Source organism: Pelecanus crispus, chromosome 6 (genome assembly GCF_030463565.1).
Source record: "Pelecanus crispus isolate bPelCri1 chromosome 6, bPelCri1.pri, whole genome shotgun sequence".
Classification (NCBI taxonomy): Eukaryota; Metazoa; Chordata; class Aves; order Pelecaniformes; family Pelecanidae; genus Pelecanus; species Pelecanus crispus.
Window position 1 is genome coordinate 13,725,845 of NC_134648.1, and position 15,517 is coordinate 13,741,361.

Sequence of the window (15,517 nt, forward strand, 5' to 3'; positions counted from 1 at the left end):
GCAGAATTTGATACAGTCACATTCTCTTTGCTGGTTAAGCTCTAAGTCCCAGAGAATCTTCATAACAGAGTTATAAATTCATGGAGGATAGGGGTTTTATAGGCCAGTACTGAGAAAAATCTTAATTATCATGGCACTGGAGAGCACCATCATAATGCAGCTCATAATAAATACTTCCAAAGCATAAAAGTTAAGGAGAGGGGTCAGATGTTGTCTTAACAGGGGCCTAACAACCATGACAGCTAATTCAGGCTGCATAGGGTGGGCAGCATGTAGGTGGTTTTGTGAATCAGCAAGCCTTTAAAATGTTTTGTCAGACTGAATTAGTACATCATCCAGCAGCAACCCATTTGGCCTCAGAATAGATTTTCCAATCTAGTTTTTACTAACTCTGGGAAAATTTGGATTCATAGAATAGAAAAATTAATTGGTGTTGTTTAAACATCTGTGCAAGCAAGCAGACTAGGGAATTATTCAGGAATTCTGTTGGAAAAAGCTGTAAGTTTTTTTTGTTTTGTTTTGTTTTTTTGTTTTGGTAACATTGTAATAAGTCTGAAAAACTTTGGAAAGCTCACCAAGATGAGTTTTCATGGATGTTTTCAAGCTGCTGTGTTGGATGCTGGAAGAAGGCTTTGAAAAACTCTGTCTCGGTCCATTGTACAGAGCACAGTATGGCTTTCAAGCCATTTGTGATTTCATCTGGAAAAAATAGTAATGAGTAAGCTAAAAATACTGCAGGTAGAGAAGGCAATGTGAGTTACAATTAGGAATTGGAACAACAAAGAAACAAAATTTTCTTTAGGTAGCTGCAGAACCAGTTTGATTTCTCATTACAAATGAGAAGCTTACGTGGCATTTCTGTGCTAGTTCAGAGAGAAGGGGGGCCTTTGGAGAAGGCCTGGAAAACTCTTGGGTATGGTGAGCACAAATAGCCTGTCCATGGTTAAAACAGAGACACTGAGCCTATGAAGACAAATGTTCTGAAGAACAACTTGTAAAAGTGAAGCCTCTTCTGTTGCTGAATTGGTGCCCACAGTTTGCTTTGGACAACTTAACAGGTACTGCTATGAGCAGTGGAACCAGTAAGATGTGATTCATTGTGGGTCTCATACCTTACGGTTTGATTTGCTCGTGCCTAAAAAGGTGCAATCACTAAACGAAGCTTCCTTTCTTCAGCGAAGTATGCAGACCATACCCTTGTGTAGATTTGCTGTGATCAAACAGGAGATAGAACTTGCACCAAAGCCTTTTGCTTGCATGGACGCTAAGTTCTCTCTCCTCCACTTGCATGTTCCCCACTTAGCTACATTAAACGTACAGAATCTTAGTATCTTTGAAACCGTTCTGCACCCTTTGTCAGATTGCTGGAAGTTGGACAGAAAGTTCAGTAGTTGCTGAGGGGCCATGAAAGTACACCCAGAGGCAGTGTTGTTATGTACGCCTCATTTCCTTAGAAAAAGCTGATTGTCCCAGTGCGTATGGTAAAGGCAGCACTGGGCGGCAGCTGCTGCTGCTTTCACTGCCAGTCAGAAGGAGCTAAGAAATAGACTGGGGAGAAGAGAATGGAGTGGGAACAGTGTGGAAGAAGAGGAAGATGCTAGCTCAGGCATGTGCGTGGGAGAGTTAGGGGTTTTTGTTTTGATCTGATTGTTTTGCAGAGCTGCTGAGAACTTCTGGACAGGATTGGGGCCTTGCTTATCTAGACATGCCAATGATTCTGGGGAGAAAGTGACTCCATAGCAAGAGATACCAGGTCAGCAGATGGCTTCAGTGCAGGTAGTGGATGTGGTCTCTGGACAAGCGGAGAACTTTGGCAAAGGGATTTTGCTTAGTCTGACCAGAGGAGCAGGAAGCAGTGAGGGAACAAAGTAAGCCTAGGGACTTACAAGTCTTCTGTGGTGCAGATAGTGAGTGAAGTGCAGGTTTCAGTTCATTGTTTTCAAATACATTTTTTAAAACAAAATACTTGGAGTATGGCTAGGTTAGATACAGTTTTATTGATTCAGAGAGTCTTGTACTGGTCCTCTTCCTGTGGTAGACTTCTGGCACAGCACTGTCTGAAACATTAGTTGTATCTGAGCAGTGTAAGAGGGAAAGTCCAGCTCCTGCTCTGACAGCTTTTGTCTTGGGTAACTGGCCTGCAGTTGCAGCTGTAAGCTAAACTTCATTTGGTTTCACGCTTTTGGTGAGCTAGTACTTTTCCTGATTTTCCTGTCTTAACTCCTACTGTCCGCAGTGGGGCACAGCACAGAATAAAAGCTCCAGAAAGGCACCAGGAACAGATTAGATGTGATTTCCAAGGTATTTTGTCATTCTTAATATGCTGAATGGTTGCCTGTGTAACGTCTGCTGCTCGTTAAATAGCTGTTGATGGTAAGAGGGGAATTTGATGCTGATTCTGAGGGGTAGTGTATTTTATTTCAAGTTTGCTGTTTAAAATACAGCTCTGTTTGGGATTTTCTGATGCTTTAGAGGTTTAAGTGTTGCATTTGTCTACCTTGTTATGTGCAAGATCTGTATCAATGAGTAAGCACATTTAGCATTGGCTCACATTGATGAATTCCATCAAGTCCTGTGAATAGCTTCCAAGGAGCAACCAGCAGTAGATCTCTACTAATATATATCACAGGAAATGCATATAGCAAAATGAAACCTTCATCAGCCTTCCCAGAGAACTGGATTCTCATAGCAGGAGTGTGGTCTTCCCACACTGAAGTAAAACTTATGGTAAACACCATGCATATTTGAATGACAGTACTTCAAGACTGGATGAACCATTGGAGGATGCTGGAAATGCTACACACTTCTTCGAGAGGAGAAGATTTGTCTTGGGGAGAATGCAGTTTCATTCACTAACCTGGCTACAAGTATTCATTCTCCAGTATGAGCTGCACTTTAGACAGATTTAACAGCCAAAGACCAACTGTTTAAATACTAGCAATTCCTTATCAGAAACTGATTTACCAGAAACCTCCATACTGAAAGAGAAGTTGATATCTATCGGGACCCTTTTGCCCTCAGGCACTTACCACTGAGGGAGAAACAACAAGTGAATTAGCTGCTTTTCCATTGCTTAAAACTGTCATACATTGATCACATCCAATGGAGCTGAAAGTACACCTTGCCTGTTCCATTTGGTATTTTTTGTGTTGGATACATGAATACTTTATGAAATGGAAGGAGGCAATGAAAAGTACCGTTCCCTGAAATTGCTGCGTAAAAGGACATGTGAGCATACCCTTGCTGCACGGTAGTCACAAGTGGATTCATCCAAAGAGCTGTCACTTCACAGAACAGCAAGCATGAGCAGCACTGGTATAGGCACTGCTCTGATGTAAATGCTGAGCCGCTTTATCTTGTGTGGGATGTGTTGATGCATTTCATTGCTCAGCATTCAGCAGTTTTGTCCCCTTAGTTTACAGGGTGCAAATAAAATACTAACATTTCATACAAAATGATGAACCACATCTCAAAGTTTAGATGTGGTATGATACTGGCATTATAGAAGTATGAGAGAGAGATTGAAAGAGAAAAGCAAAGTGCTGCCTGCCTTTGCAGTTGTTACAATTAATCGTTGTGTTACACGACAGAGAACTGTATGTTGCTTTTCTTTTTTACAGTTTTATAAAAATCTGACAAGAAGAATTGAATTATCAAATAGGAGAAAGGGTGCTATTTTTCTGCTAACCTGCTTGCTCTGACAATCATAGATTTAAGACATAAATCCTTAGGATGCGTAACCATCTCATGTGACCTAAATGTGTGAACCACTAAAACACAATAACTTAAAGGATGCCGCTTCAGAATCAATTTGCATCAGTTGTTGGTGATTTTCCTTATAAAGTCAAGGCATCATTCTTAAGAAAATGGTGAATTGGTGGATCATGACCTCCTTTATGAGGTTCACCTTCTCAGCCACTGAGATACTACAGCATTTGTCTATAGGAGCAAATGCTCAAAGGCTAACATGTTGAAAAGAGGGGAAGAGCCTTAAACGTCTTTGTAACTGTTAATCCTGGTTCCCTGTGGGCCCCTCTCTTCCCCCACCCCCCCCGCCCCTTTTCTTCTTTTTTTACATCAGAAAAGCTTTCACATATTTCTTTTTTTTTCTTTTTTTTTTTTTTTTTTAAGCAGCTGCATGAGACTCAGGACCAGGTTTTTAATGGGTATTGAAGACAAACAAAGACAGTGGCTGCAGAAATGAAGTCTCCTAGAGGCAATTGGTTCTTTTGTTCATTTGGAGAAAAACAATCAGGTTTCTGAAAAAAGAGCAAAGCCAGACAGTGGAATTCTGATTTAATGTCATTATTTGTAAATCTTCAGATCTTGTTTGACTGGGTATTTCCCATGTATCAGGTGGAACCGTGCACTTTCTAGTTTTGTGGAATGAAGCTCATAAACATTTTGGTTTCATTTAAACAAATGACAGGAAACATTTGAACTCTTAGCGGCATTTTTGGGGGGTGGTGGTGGCTTTTTGTTGGGTTTGTTTTTTTTAAAGAGGGTTCATTTGTCATCCTAATTTCATGCACAGTCCTATGGATTTCTATGGGATGATTTCTGTGTTTACATAATGTCCCTATAATTCATGTTACTATAATTGAACCTAACACTAAGTCTGTTTGTTATGCTAAATTGGGCCCTGGTGAGTACTGTGAGCTTCTGAACAGGCTTTCCTCATTACTCCTGCTCTGTGCTCCAAAGGTGGAAGATAGGGAGGAACTAGGAGCTGTTTACAGGGAATCTGTTTGTGGATTAAATTGTCTGGACACTTGTACCACTTTGAAAAGCTTGGTTTGATATAGTCATGTGAAGAAACTGATATATTTAAGAGCTTGAGGCATTAAAGCTTGGGCATCACTTGGAGTAATTTTAATATTTGCATTGAACAATGATTATTCATTAGACTGTAAATAGCTAAATCTGTATCTGGGTGTATTAGCCTCTCTTCTCATATGCACATAGGATCTGTTAAGGCTTGAAGTGGTTTGTGTGTCTCAGAAGTCATAGTCGGGGAAAGATAGGGTTATGCATTTTTATAGGCAGTACAATATTAAAAACTTAATTTTCCAAGTCTCTGTATTTTACATAATTTATAAACTTAATCTGGAGTTGCTTGCTTTTTTCAGGTTTCATTGATTTCAAATTGAGCATGGGTGCTTAACACCCTTGAGAATAAGGCTCGTTATTGCATGTAGTAGCATCAGATACAATATGTGTATCTGGCCTCATAGGCCTATCCATCTAGGCCTAGTCTCTCCAGTCCCAGGATGCATACCACATATGCTCCTTCACAAACCAGTGACTTCTGTTGTAAAAGCAACTAGTATTCCTCTTGGCCGCTCTGTCTTGGATTGCCACTCCATGTGCTGGGGCTCTGATAATGATGTGAAGTGATTTCTGAGCAGAGAGTGGCTAGCTAGGGTGGTGGTGTCCTGTGAACCCAAACCCCACGGACACACAGAACAAACCCGTCGCTCATCCAGCTGGACTCCTCTGCCAGCCTGATTTGTCTCCAGCAAGATGCCGTTGCCCAAACAGATATTCTTATTTTTAAGCAGTAGTTCGTACTGAAAGAGCTGGGTAGCTATTACATGGCTTTCTCTCCATGTTGGGTCAGCCTGTCCTGTCCTCCCACTTGATCCTTTTCTCTCTCCAAACTATTTCACGACTGTAACCACCACACCATACACAGCTTTTTTTCAGCTGGTTTTGCACACCCTATCACAGTGGTGGTAGTTAGTTGGACTACTTTTTTTTTTTTTTTTTTTTTTTTTTACAGTTTTCTTTCTCTTGTTGCCACCTTTTAGGAAAATAAAAATTAAATACTTGAATTGATTGGTTCAGATCAAATGGAAAAGTTTTGTTTTGGCCCAGGTTGATTTTGCACAGTTCCTGCCTTTCACTGTCTCAGCCCCGTGTTTCTTCGTTGGGTGCTGTCACAGGCATAGCCCACCATCCTGCTGACCTGCCATGGTGCGTCCCTCAGGCAGTCAGTGCAAGTGGAAGACAGGAGGGAAATGGGGCCTGAAGTAGCTGGAGTGTAGCTCCAGTGCAGCCTGCTGGACCTCAGACACTGAGCAAAGTTGAAACAAAATGTCAGCCTTCTTTCAGTACACAGAAACTGCCAGATTGCAGAAGTCCTGACAGTTGATCAGCTCTAACACCTGTGTAAACATAGTCTTTGTATCACCTTGTGCTTCATCTAGTAGTCTAGCTGCTGCCCACCTAATTTGGCTTTGAACCCACAGACACAAAATGTTAGTGATCTGATACTTTTTCTTGCTGCTAGTTAGCTGAAGTGTAGGAATGTACTATGATGGGGAATGAGAAAGTTGTGTTTTATGCCCTAATAAAACTTAACAGGATGAGGAAGGACAAATAACTTGTGGGTTTTGCCCCAGTCCTCAGAATCCTGGAAACCAAAAATTAGCTGGAGCTCACAGTGCATCTCAATGTGGAGGTAAGACACAGAAACAGACCATCTGATGCTTCTGCCCCATCTTTCTCTTGCTCTCAGAATTCAGTCATACAATGCATCTAAGCATGCCTCATGTTGAGGATCTTAGTGATGTCTGAGGACATCTTCTTAAGTTTACTTCCTTAATGCAAATGTTCAAAGAATTAGGCACTTTGCTAAATAATCCTGGACAACTTAAATTAAATCAGTTTTGTTCCACAGGGAGCTCTACAATTTTACAACATGCGGTTTCAAGGCAAGTAAGGTGCAGATGATAAAGTTGTCAAGAGAGATCTGATGGGATAAGTTCTCAGTTGTGACATTTCCGCATAAGTGGTGGGTTTGGTACCTGCCCGGAACAGGTTTCCTTTGAGCTCTGTTAGCTGACCTGCTGTTATACTGGACTCTGAACAAGTTTAGGAAACCTGAAGTACAGTTTTAAGGCTGAATTTGTATGGTTTTATGTGTGTCAATGTAAGGTAGCATTCTGTTCAAAACAAAACCAAAACAAAGACACACACCCCCAATGCAAAAAACCCAAACCACCCCAAACTTGGTGTGATTTAAAATGAAGGGAAAAAGACAGGTTAAGGGGAGATAGCAGAGAGCAGATAGTCTTTAGTGAGGCCACTCTTTTGAGGGAAGGAGATTTGCACTGGTCCTTCCATTGCTTCTGGGTTTTTGAAGTCAGTAGCCACTTCTCAAAATCAGCTTTACTAACCTTGATTTCTTTCCTTGTCACAGAATTGTAAATAGTGCTCTTTCCTTACCTTACTAGGAGTGCCGCAATGAAAGCCTTAATTCATTCATGTTTGTTGAGTTGCACAAAAAGTACAGAGATGAGTGTTCTGCAGGAATGTTTATAAAATGAAGAAAGGCTTGAAAAGTGTGGGAGCAAATGAATGTGTGTCCTTATGAGAGCAGAAGTGATGTGTGGTGGAAAAAGTTAGAACCAAGAGCTAAGACTTCCTTACTAGCTTTCATTGATAAGCTACAGAGCATTGCTTAACCTGCTGTATTTTATTTTTAAGCTAAGGAGGAACACTCACTGTTCCACTCAGTGTATCAGCCATAAACAAAACTCTTCATCATTGATCATGACCGGTAGTTAATGCCCTGCTTGTTGTTAGTCATATATCCTGAAATGAAGCCAAGGCCAATTTAACTTTCTAACAAAACAGCTATTCACCGAGTGATTTATTGGAGCTATAAACTAAAACTAACAGTTTATTATCGTAACAGGTCTTTAAAAGGACAGAATTTTTCAGCACAGCTGAACAACTGCAACAGTGTTTTGTGCCTTTCCAGAGCAGGGTAATTATTAAATACTGGCACTGAAGCCAGTTCTTTTGTGAAAAGTTTGAAAACCAGAATTTTTCAAACATACCCATAAGTATTGCTGGGTTTGTTAGATAATATTGAAGTGTGTGTTTAAGTAAAATCAGATTGAGTTAGTGCTATCTACGCACCATACAGAACACAGCAATCCAGTGCACAGATAATCATTATCCAAGATGCAGTATCAGAGGAATGGCAAGAATATTTCTGCTTTAAACGTCTTTGAGGCACACATAATGTTTAGTTTAGTAAATTTGCACAATTACTTGTTGCACTTGAGGTTTTCACACAATTCAGTAACACCAGTGGCTATGAAGTATGAATATTCAATAATATTAAGATTAAAATACTTATAGAAATCTGGAAGTACATTTTTGGCATCTTAGGTTCAGTACTAAATTATTTCATCTGGGAGGAGTCCAAGAGTTCTTTAGCTAGAAAGAGGAGATAATCACTGCATAATTGTGCTGTACAGGGTTAACAGAGAGTACTGGACAGGCCCAGTGTCCAGTGTGGCCTTGCAACAAAGCATGAAATCCATTCCAGCTCACAGAATAGTTCACTAGTGCCAGAGGTTACCAGTGTCTCTTTCAGTTTTACAGGTACATTGCATGTGTTAAGTTCTGTCTGTTGCTAGCATTCAGTTCTCCAACCCTGGCTCCCACTTCCCAAGGAAAGAGGAGAGCAGTTTCACCGTGGGGTTCCAGGTCCTGTGCAGGATCGCTCACATACCTTCACCTATAATGTACAGGTTGAAGCAGGTGTGTTTTTCCTCTTCTAGATCAGTGCTCACCAGGTGAATATTCTCCTGATGGCTTCAAACCCTGTCTGCCATGTCCCCTTGGAACATACCAGCCTGAAGCTGGGAGAGTATCCTGCTTTCCCTGCGGAGGAGGTCTAACAACGAGACATAGCAGTGCATCCTTGTTTCAGGACTGTGAGACCAAAGGTAAGGTCAAGATTTATTTGATGAACTGCATTGCTCTGAGGCAAGAGTAACTGCTGCTGCTACAAGTGGGGCGTTCAAAAGAAGGGTCATTCTCCTTTCAAGGATCTCTCCTTCCAGGGGTCTCATAGTTGGCTGGCCTGGCCTGGCTGCAAGGAAACTCAGTGAAGCCTCAGTCCTTTTTATAACTGATTTTTACACAAGACTTGAGGAGAGGCTGGGAGATACATGGAAGTTGGTCTGTGAGGTCGTTGATCTGTGAAGAGTTATATAAAGGAACAGCAGGGAGGAAAAGAAAGTCTCAAGAAAAAAATCAAGACCAGTATGTCTTATTGACATTTTGGGTTTGAGCAGAGCAGCAACATGAAAATGTGAAGGAAGGAATTGCAATCCTGGAGGATAAGTGAGAAAATAGTTTCCTCATGTTCATAATGAGAAACTGGCTTGGATGCCTTGGGATATACCTAAAAAGCTAGCATTCAGCTTAACCCTGCAGTACCTCAGACAGTGGTCACAGCAGAGCTGACATGCAATCAGCTCCTAAGGTTTTCCTCACAGGAGTGAAAATTAGGTGGGGATCGTATCTTTAAAAATGAAGGAATTTCGTTAGCATCTTAGTTATCTAAAATGTAAAAAGCTGAAAGACAACTATGAAGTTGTCTTTGAAAATGCTGATAAAAATGTGTCCATGAAGAGCGATGAAATGTTAATCAGTGTAATGGTTTGTTCAGTGTCTTAAAGCATGAGTAAAAGAACATTGCTTATATCAGTCACCTGAAGAAAAAGTGTTAATAGAAAATCTACTGCCGTAGAGTAGAATTAATGGGTAGAAATAAGGTCCTGATGCAATCATTTGGTAGTGGTTTGGATTAAGAGATCTCTCTAGTGTCAGTTAAGATATGTTGCAATTCTCAATAGTAAACATAATAGAAGAATTTTGCAGTATGGTTGAAGAATTAATATTACTGGTAATAATGTGATAGCTGATAGATTTCTTCAGTGAAGAATTACCAAATCCACAAATGCTGTTGTTTTTTACTTAATTTTGCAAAGTTAAAGCACTAAAAAAACATGTTAAAAACCTTGGATCAAGATAAGAGGAACTGACTTCAGTTTTATCTAACATAAACAAAAACAGGTCTATAAATTAGGTTCAGTTTTAAAATCAGAGTGGAGATTAAAGGAATTTTTTGTATTAACTGGAATGAAGAGCTCAAGGATTTGCATGTGGAAGAGGCCACATGAGACATGGAATCACAGATGCAAGAACTATTTGGAACTTGTATCTGGAGCATTTGGACTGCGGGGTGGAGCATATAGGGAAGGACTCCAGGCTGAGCTAGCTTACAAAACTCAACAAGACTAGAATTATTTGGGAGTAAGCAGAGCTTAAAAGGAATAGAAAAAAGGGACTGTGCAGCACAGAAAACTACATTTGAAAGGCAAGGTAGTAAATAATTTTGATGTTGAGCTGGGAGAGGGAAACTTGTGCAATCATAGTGAGGTAAAAGGAACAGGAAAAGATTTTATTTTAATTTTTTTTTTTTAGTCCCACAAAGAAAAAGGGCAAGGAAAAAGAAGCAAGGTGGTGGTGGAGTAAAGAGCAAAGATGCCTTTGACTGCTTTGTCAGGTTTCAGTACAGATGATGATGGAGATAGATGCAGATGGAGCATAGCTAAGCAAAATCAAATGAAGAGAAGCATATTAGAGGTGTGAGCAAAGGTGTTTGGGGTCCTGTATTCTCAGATTGCAGTGAGAGAAGAAAATCTTCCTGTCTGCATGCAGGGAACTAAAAAAAAGTTGCAAGTCTGCTAGAAAGGATTTTTCCCCTACGTCTGCCTATCTCATCTCTAAAACTTCCATAAAATCCGTTATGTTTGTGAAAGAGTTTGTATGTCAGAATGGGGTCTTGCTTTGGTGATGCAGGAGGTACTCTCAGAAAGCCCTGTGAGGGCTATAGCTTATGTGTTTAGCTAACATGATGGTTTGCATGACGTGATGGAATAAAGTAGCAACAGATCTGGTGGAGGTGGCTGTACCTGAGTCATGGCCTGTTGTTGCAAGACAGTGTATGATCATGAGAGAAGGCGGCAATATACCAGTTTAGTCACTAATATTGATGCAATGTGCCTCTTGCAGAGGGCCAGAGTCTTTCACCTCTGCTTGTGGTGAGCTGATCACAGGGGTATAATAGGATGCAGCAGCAGTGCACATGCTGCTTGGCATAAGCTGGCAGGAAAGAAAGGTTTGTTTAGTATTTCCACATAAAGTTCATCTTCCAAGTCAAATGTCAGTGGCTAGACCATTTGGTAACACACTGTTCTACTTGGTGTCCTGCTTACAAAATCATGGTGGTTATACTCATTCCTCCATATCTTTAATTACTACTTCCACACAGAACTGCTCTATAGTGTTGTGTTTGGGACTTTTGAACTTGCACAAAGTGACCTGATAAACTAAAATCTGTTCAATTACCTCTGCTTTATTAGCCTCATAGTTTATGAATATGGCATTTCAATTATTGAAATTATACTAGTTCCTGTAAAAATGTATAAAATCACATTCTAATGTGCTACTGCCACTTTTTTTTAAACCATGCTGCATATTTAATTACTCTCCAGTTCAGTGTTCACCTGGCCATTTTTATAATACCACAACTCATCGGTGTATTCGCTGCACAGTTGGGACATACCAGCCCGAGTTTGGACAAAATTACTGCATTTCATGCCCTGGGAACACCACTACTGATTTTGATGGGTCAACAAATATAACACAGTGCAAAAGTAAGTACAGCAGGATGGTTTTGATGATCTCTTGCAAATAAAAAGACTGGGCCATTAATATTCAGAGTGGCCCTAAGGGCAAAATTTAGCTTTGCTCCAGGGAGCTTGGCGAGAAGGCAGTGGTGTTGCTCCTCTTTTGCTGCCTGCCTGCATCTCATCCCACATGGCTTACTGAGGTCCATGAGAGACCATTTCTGCAGACTGGTTCCATCATTCTTTTTAAGGTAAGTGATGATTGTGTCTTGCCAGTTGGTGCTGGGTCACTCTGGGTCTTGCTTATTAAAATCTTTTCTCCCGTGATATAGCAGACAGAGTTTGTGTTCTCAGCACCTTGATTTCTTTCCCTTCTATTAAAAGGAATGGAAGTTGCCTCACAAAACTTAATAGCTCTAGTAACCATTTCTTCTTAATAACAACCTTCGAAAGAAGCAATTACAAAGAGAACCACTGTTCTAGATTATGGTAGCTGTAGTGTGGGAAGCTGAGGGTAAATTAAAGAGGGAAAATAGAGGGCAGAGAGGCGACTCCTTAGAAGAACCTCTGGAGACACTTATATACGCACAGACGTATATACACATACATATATATGTGTCTGGGAACTTGCATGTCTCTCACTTGAAGAATCTGTTCCCTGGGCATGTCACACCTGCATGTCACTGTTATGATGCTGTAGTGCCCAGACCCTTGTGGCCACGCAGAGTTGGGGAGCACAGGCAAAGCATCCTGTACTGGGGTTCACCCTCTCTTACTGCCAGCAATGCTGATCTGTGCAGAGAAAGGGCCTGCTATACTCCCTGTTTTGTGGTGCTACAGGCATGGTGCCTGAGCAGAGCACCTCAGACTCCAGTTAGACTTCAGCTGATACTTCTATAAAAATATTCTGTCTGGTACAAGCAAGTGGACCATCATTGCTTTACCATTTCTGTGTCTTCTTACAGCTGCCTTGCTGCTTGGCTGTGGCTTGGTTGACAGCACCTGATGTGTTAACAGGGACTAGTATGTATTTTTATGTCTCAACATTGATTAAAAGACAAAGGCAGAAGCAGGCAGCAATGTGAAGTGAAGTTGGCAAAGAGAACTGCACCTGCATCAGATGCAAACAGAAAAGTTTGTGTGTACTGTTTCTGTAGTGACTATAGAGAGCTGTGGGATGACCTCACTTTGTCTAGTCTTCCATACTGTCTTGCCTTTTTCAGATAGGCAGTGTGGAGGTGAACTGGGAGATTACACTGGATATATTGAATCACCAAACTATCCCGGGGACTATCCTGCAAACACTGAGTGCACTTGGAATATTAACCCACCACCAAAGCGCCGTATTCTGATTGTGGTTCCAGAAATATTTCTACCAATAGAAGATGAGTGTGGAGACTACCTAGTAATGCGAAAAAGCTGTAAGTCTGAAACATCTACTGAGGCATACGGTATCTATCGAAGTGTGCAGCACAGGTTTCTTACATGCATTGCTGTTTACATAAACTAAATGTAGCCTGGCTGGCCTCTACTTAAGAGTAGAAATTTCTTTAAATGACAAATTGAGAAATCCTATTTGGTAATGCTGCTCCATAGTTTCAGGTGAAACAAGGGTGCAAGGCTATGATTTGTCATTGAAGTCTGAGAGAAATATTGTTAAGAAGGGGTAGATGGTTCAAGCTCACTAGTCATGAGTTATGCTAAGCAATTCTAGCCTGGGTTAGGAAAGAGGAGATGCTTGCTAGTCCATACAGGTGCCTGATGTGAATAAATAGCTTCAGTTTCTAGTATAGGCACAGCCTTCAAACAGTAGACTGTTTTTTAGGAAAAGGGAAAATATTCCTTGACCAAGAAGTCACCCACTGATGGCCTGCCATCCACTGATGGCCTGCCACATTTTGAGGACTTTTCTTAACACCAACAAGCATTCCTTATCATGGTAGTTTAACCTATTTTCTAATTGTTCATTAGTATGAAGCATTGTCAGATAACTGCCTGTTGTGTGTTTTCTTTGAAAGCTTCTTCCAACTCAGTGACCACGTATGAAACTTGTCAAACCTACGAACGTCCTATAGCTTTCACTTCTAGGTCTAAGAAGTTGTGGATCCAGTTCAAGTCGAATGAAGGGAACAGTGCCAAAGGATTCCAAGTTCCTTATGTAACGTATGATGGTAAGCGGATGTGAGCAGCTGGGCCTACGTGGACTAGTGCAGCTGCAGCAGTGCAGAACTCCTTGTGGGCTCCTTGACCCTGCTGAGCAGCAGGGTAACCCAGCACTCTCAGCACTGTCATTATCAGACTACTTCCAGTAGCTGTTTTCATTTAAAGCTAGTTTAAGGAATTCTGCATTGCACAGCAGTCTTAAGTGCCACTGTATTTCCAGTCTTCCACAGACCTAAAAAAAGAGCTGGGATTCTGGGCTCCGACCTGCAAAATGCAGAGCTCAGAGCCAGAATCTGGGTTTTATGCATTTTTATGCCTTCTCAGTTCTGGATTGCTTCAGGTGGCAGCAGAGTGCCCCCAGTTAGGAACTGGGCAGAGTCCAAGTGCCTCTGATTTATCCTGTTGCTGCTACCATCTGTAATCTAGTACCAGATATCAAAATATCTATATTGGAAAGAAGCTTGAGAGGCAAGAGTTTCACGCTATCCTTGTTAGAGTCACCAGGATTGAAACTGGAGCTGAGGCTTTGCACTTCAGCATAAGTGATGTGAAAATGAAATGGCATGTATAAATGAAGTGAACCTGCAAATTACTCTCTTGTGCATTCCCCATAGAGGATTACCAAGAACTAATAGAAGACATTGTTCGGGATGGTAGACTTTATGCATCTGAAAATCATCAAGAAATACTTAAGGTATGTTCCTTCCACTAAACATGTTGGTTTTGATTGAAAATGACACTGTTTTGTGCCAGTGAGATTGCCTCCTGCTCTGGATCAGATCTGTTCCTTGGTGCATTAGACACATGCTACTTCAGGGACGTGGGATGAATCAGCACATCCTGATTGTGCAGAGCAATGGATATGAGACCTTTTGCCCAGGGGGGTTAAAGGTGGATGAGACCTACTAGGGAAACCTGTAGTGCAGATAGCCCCTTAAGCCTCACGTAGGCTGTGCTGGAAGGAATCAGTGGAGCGAACTGAGGGACATGGGAATTAATCTCTTGGAGAAGCACTTGGTGCTGCTACTTGTAGCCTGTAGATTAGCAACGGCTTTTCCTCCCTGGATGAAAAGAATCTCTTTGTGGATTTCACTTCTCTGACCTTGATTAGGAGACAGTTGCATGGACAAGTTGAGTGGATGTCATCCCAAGTAAACTTTTCTTTTGCTGGATATCGGATCCAGTGTTTGTTTTGTGTTTTGTTTTGTTTTGTTTTTATCATTTGCTGCTCTTGGAAGTAAAAGGAGTGGAGAAATCCTGGTGCTGCTAATGATAAATGTGAAACTCCAGTGACTTCCCTGGGGCCTGAATGTTAGCCTTGCTCCGCTAGTTTCTGAGCACCTCAAACATTAGTACTTGAAAAGTAAAATGCCCATAATCTTTTATGAGTTAATCATCATGAAGCTTTGGTAATACTGACCCTAACTCCTCTGTGGAATTACTGTAAAATCTGCTTTCCTTTTTCTAGGACAAGAAACTGATAAAAGCATTGTTTGATGTGTTGGCGCATCCACAGAACTACTTCAAGTACACAGCCCAAGAGTCAAGAGAGATGTTCCCAAGATCCTTCATTCGGCTGCTGCGCTCTAAAGTTTCCAGATTTTTGAGGCCTTACAAATAGTTGGCACTGTACTTAAAAAGCTAACCAGCCCTGGGCATGCACAGAGGGGTTGTGGTAGGTGGGGCTGCTTTCTGTGTTTTACACCCTGGCAGAGAAACTCCAGGGAAGCTTGCCAGCTCCGTTCTTGGCAGAGTTTGGCTTTCTCAGCTAATATAAATATTTTGGTGAACAGAATTTTGATTCCTTTCCATATAATACCTTTTGGGTACCAAGGGTACTTCATGGGTCTCTG

At 41.2% G+C, this 15,517-nt stretch overlaps 1 protein-coding gene across 1 annotated transcript in view; it reads left to right on the forward strand.

Annotated features, from left to right (window-relative positions):
• Positions 1-15,285, forward strand: part of SCUBE2 (signal peptide, CUB domain and EGF like domain containing 2) — a 41,127-nt gene extending 25,842 nt beyond the window's left edge. Inside the window, exons 17-22 of the mRNA XM_075712428.1 lie at positions 8,580-8,747; positions 11,367-11,528; positions 12,725-12,922; positions 13,520-13,672; positions 14,279-14,358; positions 15,133-15,285. Of these exons, the coding sequence (XP_075568543.1) occupies positions 8,580-8,747; positions 11,367-11,528; positions 12,725-12,922; positions 13,520-13,672; positions 14,279-14,358; positions 15,133-15,285 (914 nt within the window). The remainder of the gene's footprint in view (positions 1-8,579; positions 8,748-11,366; positions 11,529-12,724; positions 12,923-13,519; positions 13,673-14,278; positions 14,359-15,132) is intronic.
• Positions 15,286-15,517: the final 232 nt, after the last annotated feature.